This window comes from Cornus florida, unplaced genomic scaffold (genome assembly GCF_030987335.1).
Source record: "Cornus florida cultivar Cherokee Brave unplaced genomic scaffold, ASM3098733v1 CherokeeBrave_3.0.0_Hap2_Chr01, whole genome shotgun sequence".
NCBI classification, from domain to species: Eukaryota; Viridiplantae; Streptophyta; class Magnoliopsida; order Cornales; family Cornaceae; genus Cornus; species Cornus florida.
The window spans coordinates 85,593,266-85,613,663 of NW_026775571.1; the positions used below are offsets into that span (position 1 = coordinate 85,593,266).

General features: G+C 29.8%; 1 protein-coding gene across 5 annotated transcripts; it reads left to right on the top strand.

Moving 5' to 3' along the window:
- The first annotated feature begins 6,990 nt into the window (after window positions 1–6,990).
- Window positions 6,991–19,248, top strand: LOC132304083 (disease resistance protein RUN1-like). 5 transcript variants are annotated; one of them, XM_059801635.1, is made up of 7 exons: window positions 6,991–7,280; window positions 7,320–7,836; window positions 12,580–13,690; window positions 14,955–15,248; window positions 15,343–17,597; window positions 17,717–17,970; window positions 18,658–19,248. In XM_059801635.1, the coding sequence occupies exons 1-5, from the start codon at window positions 7,160–7,162 to the stop codon at window positions 17,557–17,559; spliced, it is 4,260 nt and encodes a 1,419-aa protein (XP_059657618.1). In that variant the 5' UTR covers window positions 6,991–7,159; the 3' UTR covers window positions 17,560–17,597; window positions 17,717–17,970; window positions 18,658–19,248. The 5 variants fall into 5 exon arrangements, with proteins under 5 accessions (XP_059657618.1, XP_059657600.1, XP_059657611.1 ...); XM_059801628.1 differs by adding an exon at window positions 18,258–18,365 and having other exon boundaries at window positions 6,995–7,836; XM_059801621.1 differs by having other exon boundaries at window positions 6,995–7,836; window positions 18,258–19,248.
- The last annotated feature ends 1,150 nt before the right edge of the window (window positions 19,249–20,398 follow it).

The window sequence follows — 20,398 nt, forward strand, 5'->3', positions numbered from 1 at the left end:
ATTCCTCTCCTATCCAAGCAATTCCAGGTAATTAGATTAATTAATACTACATCTGGAGCCTTAATTCAACCATATGCTTCAATTAGACCTTCCACATCCAGTCTTAAACACATCTAAAAACTCCAGAAAACATCACTGCATGCAAAAACTAGCAGAAAACGAAAAAAAAAAAGAAAAAAAAAAGAAAAAAAAGAAAACTGGAGCAAGAGCCTGCTCCAAACAAGTGTGGAGCCGGATCTTTTGCCCTTAGAGCCGGCTCCCACACCCTTGGGAGCCGCCTCCCATCAAAGGGAGCCGGCTCTCTCCAAGGGAGAGCCGGCTTTCCCCTATTCTGCCTCGTCTCTTCGCCTTCTGTCTCCGTTTTACACCTCTGCTACCTCACGCCATGACTTCCAGAGGCTTCAACCCAATCCCAGTACACTCCCAATCCATGCTTAAGTCCAGTTAACATTACATACATAGCTTTAAATAGGGATTTATGTAAACAAACATTATGTTTTTAACAGTTTTACAAAGCATAAAAACATACTGATAAGTTTCAGTTTAAACACGAACAGAGAATGTTTTTAATTGATTCAATTAATCCTAAAATTGTTTAAGAATGCAAAGAACACGAAGCCTAAGGGAAATAGTAAGGATAGAACTTGTCTTTGAGACTTTTGTTCAAAATCTCTACGCCGTCTTTGAAGGTTCCCGGCAATTCCTACCAAAAAATTCCTTTGTTCCTCCTCTGCCTCCACAGACGTGTACAGGTTTATTTTTCTTTTCCTAAAACCCTAAACAGAGGTAACCTATATATTTATAGAGTTGTACCAAACCCTAAATTAATTCCAAGCCCCAAGCTGAATCCTAATCGGCCCAAAGATACCTAATTAAAACCCTACGTCGGCTACAAACGTGACTTCTAAAAAATAAAACCCTAATTAAAATAAAATAAAATCAAGACAATTAACAATTAAATTAAAATAATTAAACTATTATATTCAATTAAATTAATTCAAATAAAACAACTAAATTAAGCTAAGTCATAATAAATTTACTAATTCCAAATAATGCGAGCAATTCAAATAATAAGACATTTAAACACGTTATGAAACTTAAACACCAATTTAAACAAGTAACAAGTATGTCAAATAAACAATTAAATAATTAAAAATTTAATTAAAAGAATAAATTAAATACTAGGACTATCATTTTGAAATTAGGGGTATTACACATAGCAAACAAAAAGAGATCTAGTCGAAAAAATCACCATATATTTCGGCGATAAGTTAAAATTTCCGAAAAGGAGAGATTCCTCCAAAATATTTTTGACAGTCCGGTGAGAATCTGAAGCTCCGATTTTTATAAGTATTAGGTTATTATTTTAAATTTCTTGTAACTTTATTCATACTTATATATCAAAGTTTATCTTATATGGCGGCAATCCAATGGTGATTATTGGTAATCAAAAAATTTGAAGGCTAGGTTCATCACCTACTTTTTGTAACAATGTACATATCAATTTATTATGTTCACAACTTATTAAAACATGCATCATATATGAATTGCATATTACATCAATATATTTTCCTAACACGTTAAAAAAATTAACTTTCACAACTCAATTTCACAATTCCTAAATTAATAATAAGAATCACAAATACTTTCAATATATATGTAGGAAGATTTGCATATTTAATCACTTACTTTTTGTAACAGCATACAATACAAAAGTTTGAGAGATCAAATTGTTATTATCACAACTTTTTAAAACATGTATCATGTATGAATTACATATAACATCAACATATTTTCCTAACACGTTAAAAAAAATTAACTTTCACAACTCAATTTCACAATTCCTAAATTAATAATAAGAATTACAAATACTTTCAACATATATGTAGAAAGATTTGCATATTCCATCACCTACTTTTTGTAAAAACATACAATACAAAAGTTGAACAGATTAAATTATTAATATCACAACTTTTTTAAACATGTATCATGTTTGAATTCCATATAACATCAACATATTTTCCTAACACGTTTAAAAAATAAACTTCCACAACTCTAAAATCTATATAATTAGTCAATTATTTCAAAATCCTAAAATTTCAAATAAATTTATATTTGGATACTGAACTATATCAATACATAATCAATGTTTAAGATTTGTAATTTAGTGAAAAGTAATGAAATAAAATATTTTTGTATATAATATATTGTTATACATATATTTGGATACTGAACTGTAATTTGTATATATATAATATATAATTGTATGTTGTATGGAGATTTGTAAATTTACTGAAAATGAATAAAATAAAATATTTTTGAATATAATACATAGTTTTACGTATATTTGGATACTAAAATGTGATATATTTTTGTATTTAAGATTTGTATATATATAATGTATAAGTGTATGTTGTATTGAGATTTGTAATTTTATTGAAAATGAATGAAATAAAATATTTTTGTATATAATATGTTTTTGTATATAAGATTTGTATAATATTTGTATATATATTTTGTATCTATATGATATATAAGTATATGTTAGAGATATATTGTATTAGTGCATGTGGTTAAAAAAGCATAAATTAGTAATTTTGTTGACTGTGTTGTTGATCGGGTGCTGAGTTGATTTGTGTCATGCGCTTATGTGACAAGAAGGGTTGAGGTGGTTTGATCTCAGTCCTTGAATTCTCACTGAATTCTGTCCGGTGAGAGGTGCACCGGTGCAGATTTGGATCCGTCAAATGCTTCACTGGTGCAAAGATCCTGATCAAACCAGTCACCACTGTCATGCATCATGTGCCGTAGACAAGAAAGTCAAAAAGGTTGTCTTCCACGTTCAAGGATGAAGATGAAGCTGTGTGGAAGCTTACTTCAGGGTTCAGACAAAGCAAGTCACGAGGAACAAACATTTTCCCTTCCTAAGGGTACTCTAGTAAATAACACTGTTCCTTTAACGTCACTTTCAGTCAACCGAACCACATCCCCTTTCAAAACAATAAAGATGTAAGTGGAACCCATTCTTCTTTTGACGCCTAGTGTAGAAATTTTGCACCCACTTTAGAATAGGCTTTTTTCCGATCTCACAATCATCATCTTTCTCTCTGAAAAGTACCTTTGGCTTATGAAATTTTACTGTTTGGAGTTTTGAGATTTAATCAATTATATTGAAAATTTACATGAAATTTGTATGTAATTTTTCAAATTTTAAAAACTGGGCAGCAATTATTTTTACTTCAATAAGCATGCATTATATGTAATTTTTTTTTTTTTTGCTCCACCTGAGCATAAACTTTGTGCACTTGACAAATATAGTTTTTTACTCTTACGTGTTCACTCTTATTTTTATGATATTAAAAATATAGCATTTAATATCTCTTTAGGTTCAACTTTTCAAGATTTTTTTGATACTCATAATAATTAGTATTATGCCTCTAACTTGCAAAAGGATATATAATTTTTCACATATTCTCCGTGACCTAAAGTAAGAGTGAACTATACTATGCTACTACTTGTCAAACCTTCCCTTCCTAATGGCTATTCTAGTAAAAAAGAATGGAACATCACTTTCAGTCCAATGAATCTGACCACGTCCACACTTTATTGAAGAATTTTTTCAATTTCATAATTTCCACAAGCATTATTGATGATAATTGAGAAAAAAAAAATTCAATTTCAAAATTTCCACACGCTCTATTGAAGATAATTGAAGAATTTTTTTTTTAATTTCATAATTTAAATTTAATAAAGTTTATGAGAGAAAAGAAATAAAATGAAATGAAAGAATAGTATGAGGTACTTATTGTGTTTGGTTAACTTATAAATGGAAAGAAATGAAAGGATAGTAATCATATTTGGAAAAAGAAAAAAATAAAATTATTTTAATGAATTTATCACCATATATTTTTATTTTTATTTTTATAGATTTTGTTTTTATAAAAATAAAGGCAGATTTAAAATTAATAAAGTTTCATTAAAAATGATAGTCTTTTTCTCTACCTTTCATTTCATTTTCTCTATTATTATTATTATTATTATTACTTCTTTAAAGGATAACAAAATAACTTTTAAACATATTCCTCCAAATATTGTTATTAATAGCTTCATATGCAAGATGTATTTTGGCTGAGGCTTGATGTCTGATTAGGGAGGATTAAGGAAGTTACAAGGAACAAACATTTTCCCTTCTTCAGGGTTATTCTAGTAAATAATAGTGCTCCTTTGATTCTTTGAAAGTAATGTAACATCACTTCCAGTCCGGCCAATCTTTCCACGTTCACATTCAAAACATTATTGATGATGATGATGGTAAGTGGAACCCATTTTTTTGACGCCTTGCATGGGTACACTTGGTTGAATATAATTGAAGATTTTTTTTTTTTTTTTTTTTTCAATTTCATAATTTCCACACCCTTTATTGACGCCTAGTGTAGAAATAATGCAACATGTTTTATCTTTTTGAAAAATATCTGTGGCTCACCAAATTCGAGACATGGCTTACAATATTCGCAAGAATTTTATTTTCACCCAATAAATGTAGCGTGATGGGTAAACTTTTATACAGATTGCTTAGTTTAAAATTTGGAGCATTACAAGTGACATCTAGATTCAAAGGTTTACTTATGTCCTTACTTTTCAATCAGTTAGGCTTTGTTTGGATGCGCAAAAAAAAAAAAAAAAAAAAAATATATATATATATATATAATAATCATATTAGTTACAAGATAAAAGGAAAGAAAAGAAAGATATCAATAATTTTTAATTATGTTTGGATCGATAAGAGTGAAAAGAAAAGAAATGATAATATTCTTGTTTGAATATGATATAAGAAAGAAAAAAAATAATAATAATAATAACAATAAAATTACTATCTTATTTTTTTAAATAGAAAGAGTATGAGTGAATAATAATTTTCTCATCAATGGGAGGAATTCTAGAGAGTCCAAGCTGAATTTTGATGCAGCTTTTCATGAGAACTCATGAGGATTGAGGCAGCTTCTCTGGACTCCACTTCTATTGCTGTGGTTATTTTTGTTAATTTATTGTGGAAGTTAAAGCAAAGTATATATTGATTTGTAAGTATATAAAGAGATTTCTGCTTTGTAATTTCCTTTTACATTCAATAAATTACTGCTTTGCTTGCGGAAAACAAAGGTAATAAATTATACATGCCAACATAGATTCAAATGGGGGGCATATGTCTTGTACACATGCCAACAATCTTTTCTAAAAAATTCTAATTTTTAATTTCTTCTTTTTAATTTTTCATGTTTCCTTATGTTTTTAATTAAGAAAGGTACTACTTATGAGTAAATATTTCTTTACACAATATAAATATTCAGGAATTTTTTTTTTTTTTTTACTTTTACAGTACAAAATTGGCATAAAATCCATCCCAATTAAAACCTTATTTGCTTTTGTTATGTCAGTGGGTTATACGTTAGTTTAATAGGTCATAAGTTGACAGTTTTAGGGCATGTTAATTGGTGCTGATGAGTGAAGTCCATGGATGGGGATAGAGGTTCGGAGATGAGAACCGAAGCAGATTCATGAGAGATCACCATTAAATAATTTCCACACGCTTTTTGACTTCGTTGTCTAAAATTTATTTTCACACGCTCTTTGACTTTAACATTGTTGTCTAAGATTTATGATGAGAGAACCTTTATCATTCTTCAATTTCATAATTTTCAGGCGCTCTTTGACTTTATTGCCTAACATTTAGGATGAGAGAAGCTTTATCATTCTTCAATTTCATAATTCCACGCGCTCTTTGACTTTATTGTCTAAGATTTATGATGAGAGAAGCTTTATCATTCTTCAATTTCATAATTTCCACGCGCTCTTTGACTTTGTTGTTGGAAATTATGAAATTGAATTTTCACTTGTAACCACAAATGGATTATAAGGTTGTCAACAATTTAATTTCTAACCAGTCAAATCTTAACAGGAACTTATCATTAGGTTCTCATCATTTTCATTTCTATCCCACTGATTTATTGAGAAAAAAAAAAAAAATTTGATTTAATAATTTCCACACGCTTTATTGAAGATAATTGAAGATTTTTTTTTTATTTCATAATTTAAAATTAATAAAGTTTGTGAGAAAAAAAAATGAAATGAGAGAATAAAGACAAATTTATAATTAAAAATAATAGTCTTTTGCTCTGCTTTTCATTTCAATTTTTTTACTTATTTATTATTATTATTTTTTTTTGAAGGATAACAAATAACTTATCAAGTTTTTAAAATATTTTTTAAAATATTTTTATTAATAGATTCACATGCAAGATGCATTTTGGCTGCATTTGAGGCTTGATGTCCGATTGTGGAGGAAGATTAAGGAAGTTACAAGGAACAACCCTTTTCCCTTTTTCAGGGCTATTATGGTAAATAACATTGTTGTTTTGATTCTTTGAATGTAATGTAACCTATCACTTTCACTCCAGCTAATCTTTCCACGTCCACGTTCAAAACATTAATGATGATGACATGTGGAATCCAGTCTTCTTTTGACGCCTAGTGTAGAAATTTTGCCCATTATAAAACAGATAATGTGAAAATCCAATCAAAATCGGCCGACTTATTTAGTATCATTGTTTTAGTTAAATTTCATTGTTCATAATTTATTTATTTTTTCGTGTATTTCAGTGTTATGGGAAAGAAAACAAATTGTTATTTGAATTGGTTTACCAATGATCAAATCAGACTCAAGTTTATTTAATTTTTTATTAGAAAGACAACTAATGACTGCCAATTGCTTAACATAAAACTCAAATTAGTTTTTACTTCGTCAACAATTTATTGACTTGAGTCTTACATTTATAAAACAAACAAATAAAAAACTGGGACCCATTTTAACATAATCTGGGTGGTTGAATAATAAAATGACAAAAACTGGGACCCATGTTTTTTGACGCACAGTGGTTGTGGAATTTTTTTTTTTTCGGAAAGTAGTTGTAGTGGAATTATGTTGCACGAAATGATGGCCAATTGTAGGCCATAGAAAAACTTTGCGTTTACATTCAAAACAATACTAGTAATGATAAATAAGTGAACACCTACTGATAATTAGTTTCACATCATTTTCATTTCTAACCACTCGAACATAACAACAACTCATCACTGCAAAAGCCTCTCCTCTCACCCCTTTGAAATGGATACAAAGAACCGTTTATGGCTACCTGGTCTCATCACACTTGCTGCAATTCTCCTCACCTTTCTTGTGTTCATTATCAAGAAGAAGAAGAAGACCAGCAACACGTCATTACCACCACCTTCCAACACTTCATTACCACCACCTTCATTACCACCACCTTCTAACACTTCATTACCACCTTCCAACACTTGTTCATCGTCCACCTCTCCACCTGCTGCTGCAGGATGGAACTATGAAGTCTTCTTGAGTTTCAGAGGCGAGGATACTCGTAAGAAATTCACTGATTACCTCTACTGCGACCTTTCAGAGAAAGGAATCCACACGTTTAGAGACGACAAGGCGCTTCGCCTTGGAGAGAATATTAGTGAGATTCTCAACGCAATCGAGCAATCAAAGATATCCATTCCCATCTTTTCCGAAGACTATGCTTCAAGTGAGTGGTGCCTGCGTGAGCTCACCAAGATGGTTGAGTGTATGAAGACTCGGGAGCACATCATAATTCCCATTTTCTACGACGTCAAACCGTCCGATGTGCGAGAGCAGAAGGGGAGTTACGAAAAGGCCTTCCGGAAACACGAGAAGGATTTTGATGGTGATACCGTGCAAGGTTGGAAGGACGCATTGAAGGAGGTCGGGGGATTGACGGGACGGGAACGGAAGAAATTTGCTGATGGGTAATTGCATCTGTATATCTACCATCCATACATGCATATAATATTTATATATACTAGGATAGGACAAGGCACGTATATAATTTTTATTTTCATATATATATTTTTTAATTGTTGATTTGAAGATTATAATAATAAATCTTACAAAATTGTAATTTTTTGTAATTCTTTTTATATTAATTAATAAATATTTTTTTATATTAATAAATAAATACTGAAATATTTGAAATTGATAAAATAGATAATTTATGGTACAGTGTTATAGAAATTATTTTCTTTCCTGTAAAAATATTCATAATAAATAGATAAATACATATTATAATGTTATATGTTATACAATTTCATAGAAAATAAAATAACTAATTTATGGTAGAGTTTTATACAAATTATTTTATTTTGTTCAAATATATTATTGTCTAATTAGATTTTATTTTATTAAAAAACTCATAATAAATATATAATATGATAGAGTTTTATAGAAAATAAAACATCTAATTTATGGTAGATTTTATAGAAATTTTTTATTTTCTTTAAATATATCTACCATCCATACATGCTTATAATATTTATATATACTAGGATAAGATAAGGCACTTTTATAATTTTTCTTTATATATATATATATATATATTTATTATTGATTTAAAGCTTGTAACAATAAACTTTACAAAATTGTAATTTTTTGTAATTTTTTTATATTAATTAATAAATAGTTTTTTATATTAATAAATAAATAGTGAAATATTTTGAAATTGATAAAATAGATAATTTATGGTACATTGTTATAGAAATTATTTTCTTTTCTGTAAAAATATTCATAATAAATAGATAAATATAGATTATAATGGTATATGTTATAGAGTTTTATAAAAAAATAAAATAATTAATTTGTGGTAGAGTTTTATATAAATTATTTTATTTTATTCAAATATATTATTGTCTAATTAGATTTTATTTTATTAAAAAACTCATAATAAATAGATAATGTGATAGAGTTTTATAGAAAATAAAACATCTAATTTAAGGTAGATTTTATAAAAAAAATTTATTTTGTTTAAATATATTCTTGTTTAATTATATTTGCTTTTATTAAAAAAATTCATAATAAATAGATAAATAGGTAATATGTAAAAGAGTTTTATTGAAAAACTTTTAAAAACTCCTTTTATATGAATTAATTAATATTTTTATATATTAATAATTCTTGTCTAATTAGATTACTTTTTATTAAAAAAAACTCATAATAAAATGTAATTTGTGGTAGAGTTTTAAAAAAATTATTTTATTTTTTATATCATATAAAAAAAAATTTATATTAATAATTCTTGTCTAATTAGATTTTTCTTTATTAAAAAACTCATAATAAATAAATAAATACGTAATTTCGATTAGAGTTTAATAGAAACTCTTTTAAAAACACTTTTTATATCAATTAATAAAATTTTATAATATTAATAATTCTTGTCTAATTAGATTTTATTTTATTAAAAAATTCATAATAAATAGATAAATAGGTAATTTGTGTTTTATAGAAATTATTTTAAAACCTCTTTTGATATGAATTAATAAACAATTTTATATTAATAATACTTGTATAATTAGATTTCCTTTTATTCAAAGACTCATAATAAATAGATAAGTAGGTAATTTGTGCTAGAGTTCTATAGAAACTCTTTAAATATATCTTTATTTAATGTGTTAGAGTTTTTATTGAAAATAAAATAGTTAATTTGTGATAGAATTTTATAAAAATTATTTTATTTTCTTTACATATATCCTTATCTAATTAGATTTCATTTTATTAAGAAACTCATAACAAAAGTTAATTTGTGGTAGAGTTTTAAAAAATTATTTTATTTTATATATCAATTAATAAATATTTTTTATATTAATAATTCCTGTCTAATTAGATTTTCTTTTATTAAAAAATTCTTAAAAATAAACAGATAAATAGGTTAATTTTAATTTTATTAGGTAGATTTTAGAGTTTTATATAGTTTTTTTTTTCTTCTTTTAAAAAAAAACTCTTTTCATATCAATTAATAAATATTTTTTTTATATAAATAAATAAATACTAAAACTCTTTCCACATTTAATAATAGTATAAATAAAAACTCTTTTTATATCAATTAATAAATATTTTTTATATAAATAAATACTAAAACTCTTTAGCAAAACTTCTGTATTTTATTTTATTTCTCTCTGAAATTCAGGATTTACAGAATTCTCAATTTCTGTACTCATTCCTCCTTCTTCTATGCCTCTATTTACAGACTTCTTAGATTAATATGATGATGACATGTGTCTTCTACTGATAATGACATAATCATAAATGGGCCGGGCCAATTATCTATAAAAATAACTTCGTTTTATATTAATTAATAAATATTTTATTGTGATTGATTTTATTAGGTAATTTTTAGAGTTTTATAGAAATAATTTTTATAAAAACTATTTTTACATCAATTAATAAATATTTTTTTATATAAATAAATACATACTGAAAGTCATAATAAAAACTAATTTGTTATATGTGATAGAGTTTTAAGAAAAATAAAATTGTTAATTTGTGGTAGAGTTCAAGTAATTTGTGTTAGAGTTTTATAGAAAATCTTAAAATATATCCTTGTCTAATGTAATAAAGTTTTATTGAAAATAAAATAAGTAATTTGTGTTAGAATTTTTTATAAATTATTAATTTTTGGCAAATTTTATAGAAATTTTTAATTTTCCTTAAATATATACTTGTTTAATTACATTTTCTTTTATTAAAAAAACTCATAATAAATAGATAAATAGGTAATATGTGTTAGAGTTTTGTATAAAATTTTTTAAAAACTCTTTTTATATGAATTAATACATATATTTATATATTAATAATATTTTTTTAGATAAATAAATAAATAATGATAGACCTAAAAATATAGATAAAAATTCTTTTATATCAATTAATAAATATTTTTTATATAAATAAATAAATACTGAAACTCTTTGGCAAAGTTTCTGTATTTTACTCTGAAATTCTGAATTTCTAGAATTTTCAATTTTTATACCATTTCTTTCTTCCTTCATGCCTCTATTTATAGGCTTCTTGGATTAATAGGATGATGACATGTATCCATTTCTGATAATGGCATAATCATAACTGTACCGAACCGGTTATATTACGATAATTATTCATAAAAAAAATTTAATATTTTTTTATATAAATAAATAAATACTGAAATACTAAAACACTGCTACTATTTGCACATTTAACAATAGTATAGATATGTTTTATTTTATTACAAAAACTCATAATAAATAGGTAAATAGGTAATATGTGTAAAGAGTTTTGTATAAAATCTTTTAAAAACTCTTTTTATATGAATTAATACATATTTTTATATATTAATATTTTTTTATATAAATAAATAAATAATGATAGACCTAAAAATATATATAAAAACTCTTTTTATATCAATTAATAAATATTTTTATATAAATAAATAAATACTGAAACTCTTTGGCAGAGTTTCCGTGTTCTATGCCTCTATTTATAGGCTTCTTGGATTAATGAGATGATAACATATGTCCTCTCCTGATAATGACATAATCATAACTGGGCGGGCCGGTTGTATTGTGATAATTATTCATAATTTTTTTTTTAATATTTTTCTGAATTTCTAGAATTCTCAATTTTTGTACCTATCCTTCTTCCTCCATGCCTCTATTTATAGGTTTCTTGGATTAATAGGATGACGACATGTGTCCTCTCCTGATAATAACATAATCATAACTGGGTCGGGCTGGTTTTATTATGATAATTATCCATAAATTTTTTTAAATATTTTTTATATAAATAAATAAATACTGAAACACTGAAATAGTTTGTACATTTAATAATATTATATATATAGATATAGATATACACGGTGAATAAGAAAAAGTATCCTCACTTTCAATTATAGTCATAGGATCTAATCCTACGGCTAATATAATCTTCACGGTTTTAGGGAAGTAATATTATTTGAATTAGTAATTAATATAATTGAAGTAAAATCACTATAATAGACAATTTCATAAAAAGAAAAACAAAAAATCAATTTTGTTAAAATACTGAAACACTGAAACTGTTTGTACATTTAATAATAGTATATATATAGATATAGATATACACGGTGAATAAGCAAAAGTATACTCACTTTCAATTATAGTCGTAGGATCTAATCCTACGGCTAATATAATCTTGCACGGTTTTAGAGAAGTGATATTATTTGAATTAGTAATTAATACAATTGAAGTAAAATAACTATAATAGACAATTTCATAAAAAGAAAAAATAAATCAATTTTGTTTGACATAGTCTTTTAACATTTGGTTGATTAATGGAAATCATATATGAATTTTTTTTTTTTAAAGATAAAAATTAAGGAAGAGTATAACAATTCCCCAAAGGGGAGCTTGAGTTTTGGAGCCATGCTAACTGGGGGCAATATTATGGGTGTGTATGTGTACATTGATTGAACTTTCAGAGAGAAAAATAAAATCATCATTATTTTCCTCCTTTTTCGAGCCAACTTCGAACTTGTTTGGTTAAGTTTAACTTAATTTACAAATTTACAACAGTTTGTCAATCAAATGAATTTTGAATCTACTTTTTATTTTTAATTTTCTGAGAATAGAAAATAACTGTTGAAAATTTAAATAGGCCATATATATTTATCATTTTTCTAATATACATCTGACATCAATTATGTTTGGCAGGCATGAAGGAGAACTGGTAAAGGACATTGCTTTAGAGGTATGGGAAAAGCTGAAAAGGAACTCATTGGATGTAAATTATGAACGCTTGGTTGGAATTGATGATCATGTAGAAGAAATGATGAAATTGTTGAGTGTTAATTCCATTGATGTAAGGATTGTGGGAATCCATGGCATGGGAGGTATCGGCAAGACCACTATTGCCAGGGTCATCTACAACAATCTCTCCCAAAAGAAATCTGAATTTGAATCCTGTTGCTTCCTTGCAGACGTTAGAGAAAAAGCTCAACAACGCAATGGTCTTGTTGATTTGCAAAACCAACTTGTATCGAGCATCTTGAAACAGGGACACTCTGTCTTAATTAGGTCTATGGATGATGGCCTTAATGCAATCAAACAGAGATTTTCTGGGAAGAAAGTTCTTGTTGTTGTGGATGATGTTGATCAGAGAGATCATCTTCATGCATTTGCACTTTTGGGAAGGTGTGATTGGTTTGGTTTAGGAAGCAGGATAATTGTCACAACTAGAAACGAAGAGGTCCTAAATCTGCTTGAGGTAGATTGTTGGACTTACAAGCTAGAGGAATTGGATGATAGTCAATCTCTTCAACTTTTCAGCAGACATGCTTTTAGAATGGACCGTCCCCCACAAGACTATTACTCTCTCTCTAAAGATGTTGTGTTTACTACTGGAGGGTTGCCTTTGGCTCTTGAGGTTATTGGCTCACTTTTTATTAGCATCGGAAAAGAGGAATGGGAAGATACAATAAACAAGTTGAAAAGCATCCCGCATAAAGATGTGACGGATAGGCTGAAAATAAGTTACGATGCATTAGACGATAATCAACAAGAAGTATTTCTTGATATTGCATGCCTTTTCATTGGGGTGGATGAAAGAATTGCTGTCCACATGTGGAAATTTGGCAAAGCAGAGATAGGAGCTCTTTGCCGCCGGTTGTTGGTGAAAATTGGAGATAATAATGAGCTAATGATGCATGACCAGCTTAGAGACCTTGGGAGAGATATTGTTCGTCAAGAAAATGTTAAAGAGCCGGGGAAGCGTAGTAGGGTGTGGTTTCATGAAGATGCCATCGACGTATTGGAGAGGCATGCAGTAAGATCCAACTCCTTCCCGATGTCCTTGTTGCGCATTAATTTTCTTATCACCTTACTAATACAATTATGTATGAGCTATGAACTACTCAAAAGCAGCCCTTTATACATTCTCTTTCTACTTGGCCCATTTTAGGATTTTTAATGTCAAGAATCTCCAGCAATTTCTCCCCTCACACGTTTTCAGCTATATCTATCAACTCCTCCTTTCCATATTCTTCTAAATTTGTCATGTTTTTAATATGGTCAAGCAGATTAGTTAATTCTCGTTATGTTTAATTTCTAGGTGAGAAAATCTTGCATTTTTATAATTAAAACACTTTCAATAAATCTTGCATAAGGTCGGTTCTATTGTTCTTTAGTTTAACTTTTTTTTTTTTTAATCTATAAATACGTTTTATTTAAAAATGTGAATTATGATTAGTAAAAATTTCTAATAGGAAAAAAGAAAGGGTTGGGAAAATTAATTCCATTTTTGTTTTTTTATTTATTTTAAAAAGGAGCTCTTGTAATGATAAACAAAATATTACCAAAAAACAAAAAAAAAAAAAAAAAAATTAGTAAATAAATAATCAAGATTTCTAACAAAAATTTGTAATTTTGCATCTCAAGAAGCAAGAACAATATTTTATTTATATATATTTTAATATAGAAAGTTAATTAATATTAATTATATTACTGCACGAACATTCTCTTGTATTGCCTTAGCCTCAGCTTATATTGAGCCACTCCTGCTCAACAAGTCGGCCATTAAAAACCTATAGCCTGCAAATGCCACTTATGGTTGTACCCAAACCATTGTTTTCAAGGACATTAATTATTAATGTTAAATTTCATTCCCCCTAATTATCACTTTATGATAGATTACCTCTCAAATTCTCACCTTTTGCAGATTATCTAAATGTTCTCTTTTGGCAGGGAACAACAAAGGTTAAAGCTATCTGTCTTAACTTAAAATCAGAGTCACAGGTTGAAGACTCTGTATCAGAGTATGAATCAGAGTATGAGGTTGAAGACTCTGAATCAGAGTCTGAGGTTGAAGCTCTGTGTCTTACAAATGAAGAATTTGCAAACCTATCTAATCTAATTAAGCATTAATTTTCTTGTCACCTTACTAACTCAATTATGTATGAACTACTTGAAAGCTGAAATAATAACTGGAATTTCCTCAGAGAGAGTGTAACATGATTAATACTAGTTGTTGTGTCCACCATTGTTGTAGCCTTAGTATATTTTTTACTTATCTAAAGATTCTCTTTTGGCAGGGAACAACAAAGGTTGAAGCTATCTGTGTTGACTTTCAAGCAGAGTCACAGAAAAATTTAAGACGGCTTACAAATACAGAATTTGCAGACCTATCTAATCTAAGGTTCCTTCAAGTGGACTATGCAAACCTGGAAGGAAATTTTGAGGGTCTTCTTTCAAAGTTAAAATGGCTTCGCTGGAACGGATGCCCTCAAAATTTTGGACCAACCAATTTTCATCTAAAGAATCTGGTCATTCTTGATTTATCATGGAGCGAGGTCAGAAAAGAGTGGGAGGGTTGGAATTATATCAAGGTTTCATCAATTTCTCTGCTTTTGTTTCGTGTATCTCATCACATAATTCTCTGTAATTGATTCTAAGCAATTCTCTTTTTTCCTTATTTTGCAGAATGCAACGAAGTTGAAAGTTCTAAATCTCACAGGTTGCAAAAACTTGATTACGACTCCCGACTTCTCTTCATATGCAACTTTAGAGAGATTGATTCTTAAAACCTGTTGGCGTTTGGTTGATATTGACCGATCAATTGGTGCCCTTTCAAGTCTTACGTCTCTCTATGTACATGACTGTGGAAAACTTCAATGCCTTCCAGCTCTTCCCTCAAGTCTTACGTCTCTCGATGTACATAATTGTCGAAAACCCTCAAGTCTTACGTCTCTCGATGTACATAATTGTCGAAAACTTCAATGCCTTCCAGCTCTTCCCGCAAGTCTTACATCTCTCCATGTAGATAACTGTGGAAAACTTCAATGCCTTCCAGCTCTTCCCTCAAGTCTTACGTCTCTCGATGTACATAATTGTGAACAACTTCAATGCCTCCCAGCTCTTCCCTCAAGTCTTGCGTCTCTAACTGTAATTTGGTGTAAACAACTTCAATGCCTTCCAGCTCTTCCCTCAAGTCTTACGTCTCTCCATGTAAAATATTGTGGACGACTTAAATGCCTTCCAACTCTTCCCTCAAGACTTACGTCTCTCAATATACATAATTGTGGACAACTTCAATGCCTTCCAGCTCTTAGCTCAAGTCTTACGTCTCTCGATGTAGATACTTGTGAACAACTTCAATGCCTTCCAACTCTTCCCTCAAGTCTTACGTCTCTCAATGTACAGTATTGTAAACAACTTCAATGCCTTCCAGATCTTCCCTCAAGTCTTACGTCTCTCTATGTATATTTGTGTACACAACTTCAATGCCTTCCGGCTCTTCCCTCAGGTCTTATGTATCTCAATGTCAAACATTGTGAGCCAATGGAGAGGTTGCCAGATCTGTCAAATTTGAAAAACTTACCAAGTCTATGTGTTATAGAGTGTTTAAAATTAAGGGAGATTCCTTGCCTTGGAAGATTAGAACTCCTAACAGAATTACATTTAGATGGGTGTGAATCACTAGAAACATTACCCGATCTTTCCAACTTCAAGAAGGTAAGGAAATTAACGGTTACAGATTGCAAGAATCTGAATGAAATTACGGGCCTTGATAGATTGGAATCCTTGGAATATTTGAATATGAGTGGTTGCACATCCTTGGCAAGATTGCCTGATCTATCCAAATTGGAAAAGCTGGAAGGATTAAATCTCAGTTCCTGCGAGAAGATACATGAGATTGAGGGTCTTGAGGATTTGAAATCCTTGAAGAAGCTGGAATTGTCATGGTGCACAGCCTTGGAGAATGCACCTGATCTGTCAAGACTAACAAATTTAGAGAAATTGGAACTTCGCCGGTGTAAGAAACTTGGTGAGATTCGGGGACTTGAGAAACTCAAACTCCTACCAGAGTTGAACTTGATGGCCTGCACGGCCTTGGAGAGGATACCTGATTTGTCCAAACTAACAAAGTTGAGGAAATTAAATCTTAGTGACTGTGAGAAACTTTCTGAGATTTGTGGACTAGAGGAACTTAAACTCATAACAGAGTTGAACTTGTCATACTGTAAGTCACTAGAAACATTACCCGATCTTTCCAACTTAAAGAAGGTAAGGAATTTAAGTACTGCATTTTGCAAGAATCTGAAAGAAATTACGGGCCTTGATAGATTGGAATCCTTGGAAGATTTGAATATGAGTTATTGCGATTCCTTGGAAAGATTGCCTGATCTATCCAAATTGGAAAAGCTGGAAGGATTAAATCTTCGTTACTGCAAGAAGATACGTAAGATTGAGGGTCTTGAGGCTTTGAAATCCTTGAAGAAGCTGGATTTGTCAAACTGCACAGCCTTGGAGGAGGCACTTGATCTGTCAAGACTAACAAATTTAGAGAAATTAAATCTTTCCGAGTGTAAGAAACTTGGTGAGATTCGGGGACTTGAGGAACTCGAACTCCTATCAGAGTTGAACTTGGTAGCCTGCAAGGCCTTGGAGAGGATACTTGATTTGTCCAAACTAACAAAGTTGAGGAAATTAAGTCTTCGTTGGTGTGATAAACTTTCTGAGATTTGGGGACTTGAGGAACTGAAACTCCTAGAATGGTTGGACTTGTCATGGTGTATGGCCTTGGAGAGGATACCTGATTTGTCCAAACTAACAAATTTAAAGGAATTAGATCTTTCGAGGTGTGACAAACTAGGAAAATTACCAGACCTTCCAGAGCACTATTTTGTTATGCATTGAAATCATGCAAGTCACTAGGAAAATTGCAGGATGTCATGGTAATTATCTATTTTCTGCTAATCTATTTTGTCTTCGTATGATGGTTTTTTTTCCCCTTAATTGATTGTAACTGTGATTGTTTCTCTGTTCTCCTCCCCATCATTTCACCGTTCTCAAGAACCCTTCCACTTCGAGGTGATTTCGAGACTATGGCTTAGTTTGAAGCGAATGGAGTCATGGAGACATCGTTCTATAATTCTTGTGGATTTTAGGGCTCGCAATTGAAGCTCCAAATTCACACATGCATGTCAAAAGAATGAATGAAAGATCAATTTCATAATCTCTTCAACTTCGAGAGGCCATTAATCTGTTAGGGCTCTACTTCATGCATTCAATCAATCTCTGAACATAGAGAGACAATCTTCGCTCAAGGTAATCTTTGCAACACAACCATGAATTGATTATTTTGATATTTTAGTTGGTTTCTCAGTCAAGGTTTGAGGTCATGTATTACATAACAATCGGTCAAAGCTTTAAAGGAATCGAAATGTTTTCCTAAGATGTTTTCTTTCTTAAAATTGTTTGGATACAGATTTTTTGGCTCATATTAAAGTGAATAAAATTTCTCAGAGGTATTTAATTTAGACTTATCAACTACTAATGTGCAGAACATTTGATATTTATCATGTTAGAATCTTATATATTCTACTCAATTTTAGATATATGTTAATAATGGTTATATATATCCAACAAGTCCTCAATTGTGGTTTGGGAGCTGGGAAGGACCAATGCTTCAATTTCTGCTTCTATGGAAAAAGCACACACTGGTAAGGTTTAATGTCTTCATAAATACTAGGAGATTCATGGTACAACTTAATTAAATCATATTGTTTGAACCATATTTTGAATTTTGATGGCTAAAAAAAAAAAACACCCTCATAAGAAAAGCTCATATTTGATGAGATGGTTAATCTTTTATTGGCTTGTCAAGTAAATTTTTTATCATATGAGCTGCATTTATTTTGCTAGAGCACAAGCGCCCTTTTTTGCCGCTAACTTGAGCAATATTACTTCTATATTAAGCCTTTTGGGACTGATTTGGTCTCTAATATCATTCAGGTACTTGATAATCTCTCTCTCTCTCTCTCAACATGTGAAGTCTCAAACTGGAATCGGCAAAATATCGCGATTTTTATCTCTCTCTCTCTCTCTCTCTCTCAACATGTGAAGTCTCAAACTGGAATCGGCAAAATATCATTCAGGACTGAGATAAAAGTTTCAAACTGGAATCGGCACAATATCGCAAAGTGGAAGCCTTTGCTCAATTTGGGTGAGATTGATCATGGATCTCTAAATGAATGCTTGTTTTCATTTCCTAATGGCTATGCTATGGTTGAGTGGTATTTTTGGTTGCTTAACCAATTTTAATCTCGATTCCTAGATTTGGTTGGGTGTTGCCTGTCCACTCTGTGTTGGTGTCATTTGACTTGTTCTGCTCTTCAGTTGGATGGTGCTCTTTAGTTAATTGCCTTTTGTGTTGTTACCGGATGATATTGTTGCTCTTCATTTGTATTCTGCTAATTTAGCAGATCTGATGTATACTATACTATTGTGCTACTACACAGTTGTATATATATTGACTGAAATTATACAAAAACAGTTGTCATTGTTCATGTCAAATGGAGTTAATTCAATATTTTATTCAATGCATGTGCAACTTCCAATTCTTATAATGTTTTTCTTGTCAAATTCCAATTTCCAGGTGTTAATTCTATTATTATTTTTACTTTTTTTTTTTTAATAAAAAATGGAGGTACATGTTTTTTTTTGGTTGCTACTTACACACATAACTCCACTCAAACTCAAATTCCTAACCTCCCTTTATAAAGTACTAGTGGCTCGGTACCACTAACCATTTGTCATGTACATGTTTTCATTGGTTCATTTGATTATTATTATAAAGTTGGACCATGGAACAAAAGGGAAAGTTTCAATCAAAGTAGCCATATGTTTTTTAAATAGCCAATACGAGTTATTGTTAATTCCACTGTTGATCAAACAAGTGAAAAATGTATAATTTGTGTGTTGCAAGAGCCGATACTCTCATATTGTTCATTCAAGTTTTTAACAAACAACTAGAAAATGCCTTAGGGCAAAATTTTATCAGTGTCATTTAGTATAGAAACTAGATGATGAAGTTCCAATCACAAGCCAAATCAAGTAATAAACAGGAAAGCCAAACCAGTAGAGCCAAACTTTTCGAGGAAAATTTTTTATACTCATTTCAACTCTCTCTACTCGAGCTTCAAGATTCTGAAGTTCCTTTATTTTCAAATTGCAACTCCAATACCTGAGAGGCCAATGATTTAATCCGATAAGGAGTTTATCAAGGATAGCTAACCACAATGTGAGAAATTGCTTAGAAATAGTTTAGTTTGTCCTCCTGTCAAAATCAGTCCACATCGTTTTACACACTCTCCTCATGGTGTTCATGATTTTCTTCAAAACGTCAAGTCTTGTACAATTTAGAAGTGTCTGCACGTGTAAATGCCTTTCCAAAGTTTATGTAATAAACATTAATAGAGAAAATCTTTCCTGCACAAAATACTAATAAGACATCAACAAACATAATATAATTTAATTTCAGTTTAAGCATATTTCCAGTTGTATTTTTTTTCCTAGTTAGTACTCATACACACATGTCTCTTCTGAGATTTGAACCCCTGATATTCCTTTGGGAAGTAAGAGCCTTTAGGAAGTAAAAGGCTAGGTCACTGACCCGTTGGTATATTTAAAATTATCCTGTTGAGTGTCAATGCCTTAGCAGTAAAAAATAATGTCTTTTATCATTGGAAATACT

Bases quoted from the DNA above. Each gene is read 5' to 3' on its own strand.
- LOC132304083 (XM_059801617.1), top strand. From the start codon at position 7,160: ATGGATACAAAGAACCGTTTATGGCTACCTGGTCTCATCACACTTGCT. The intron at 13,691-14,954 runs GTAAGATCCAAC...CTCTTTTGGCAG, and splicing joins ACGTATTGGAGAGGCATGCA to GGAACAACAAAGGTTGAAGC. The intron at 15,249-15,342 runs GTTTCATCAATT...CTTATTTTGCAG, and splicing joins AGGGTTGGAATTATATCAAG to AATGCAACGAAGTTGAAAGT.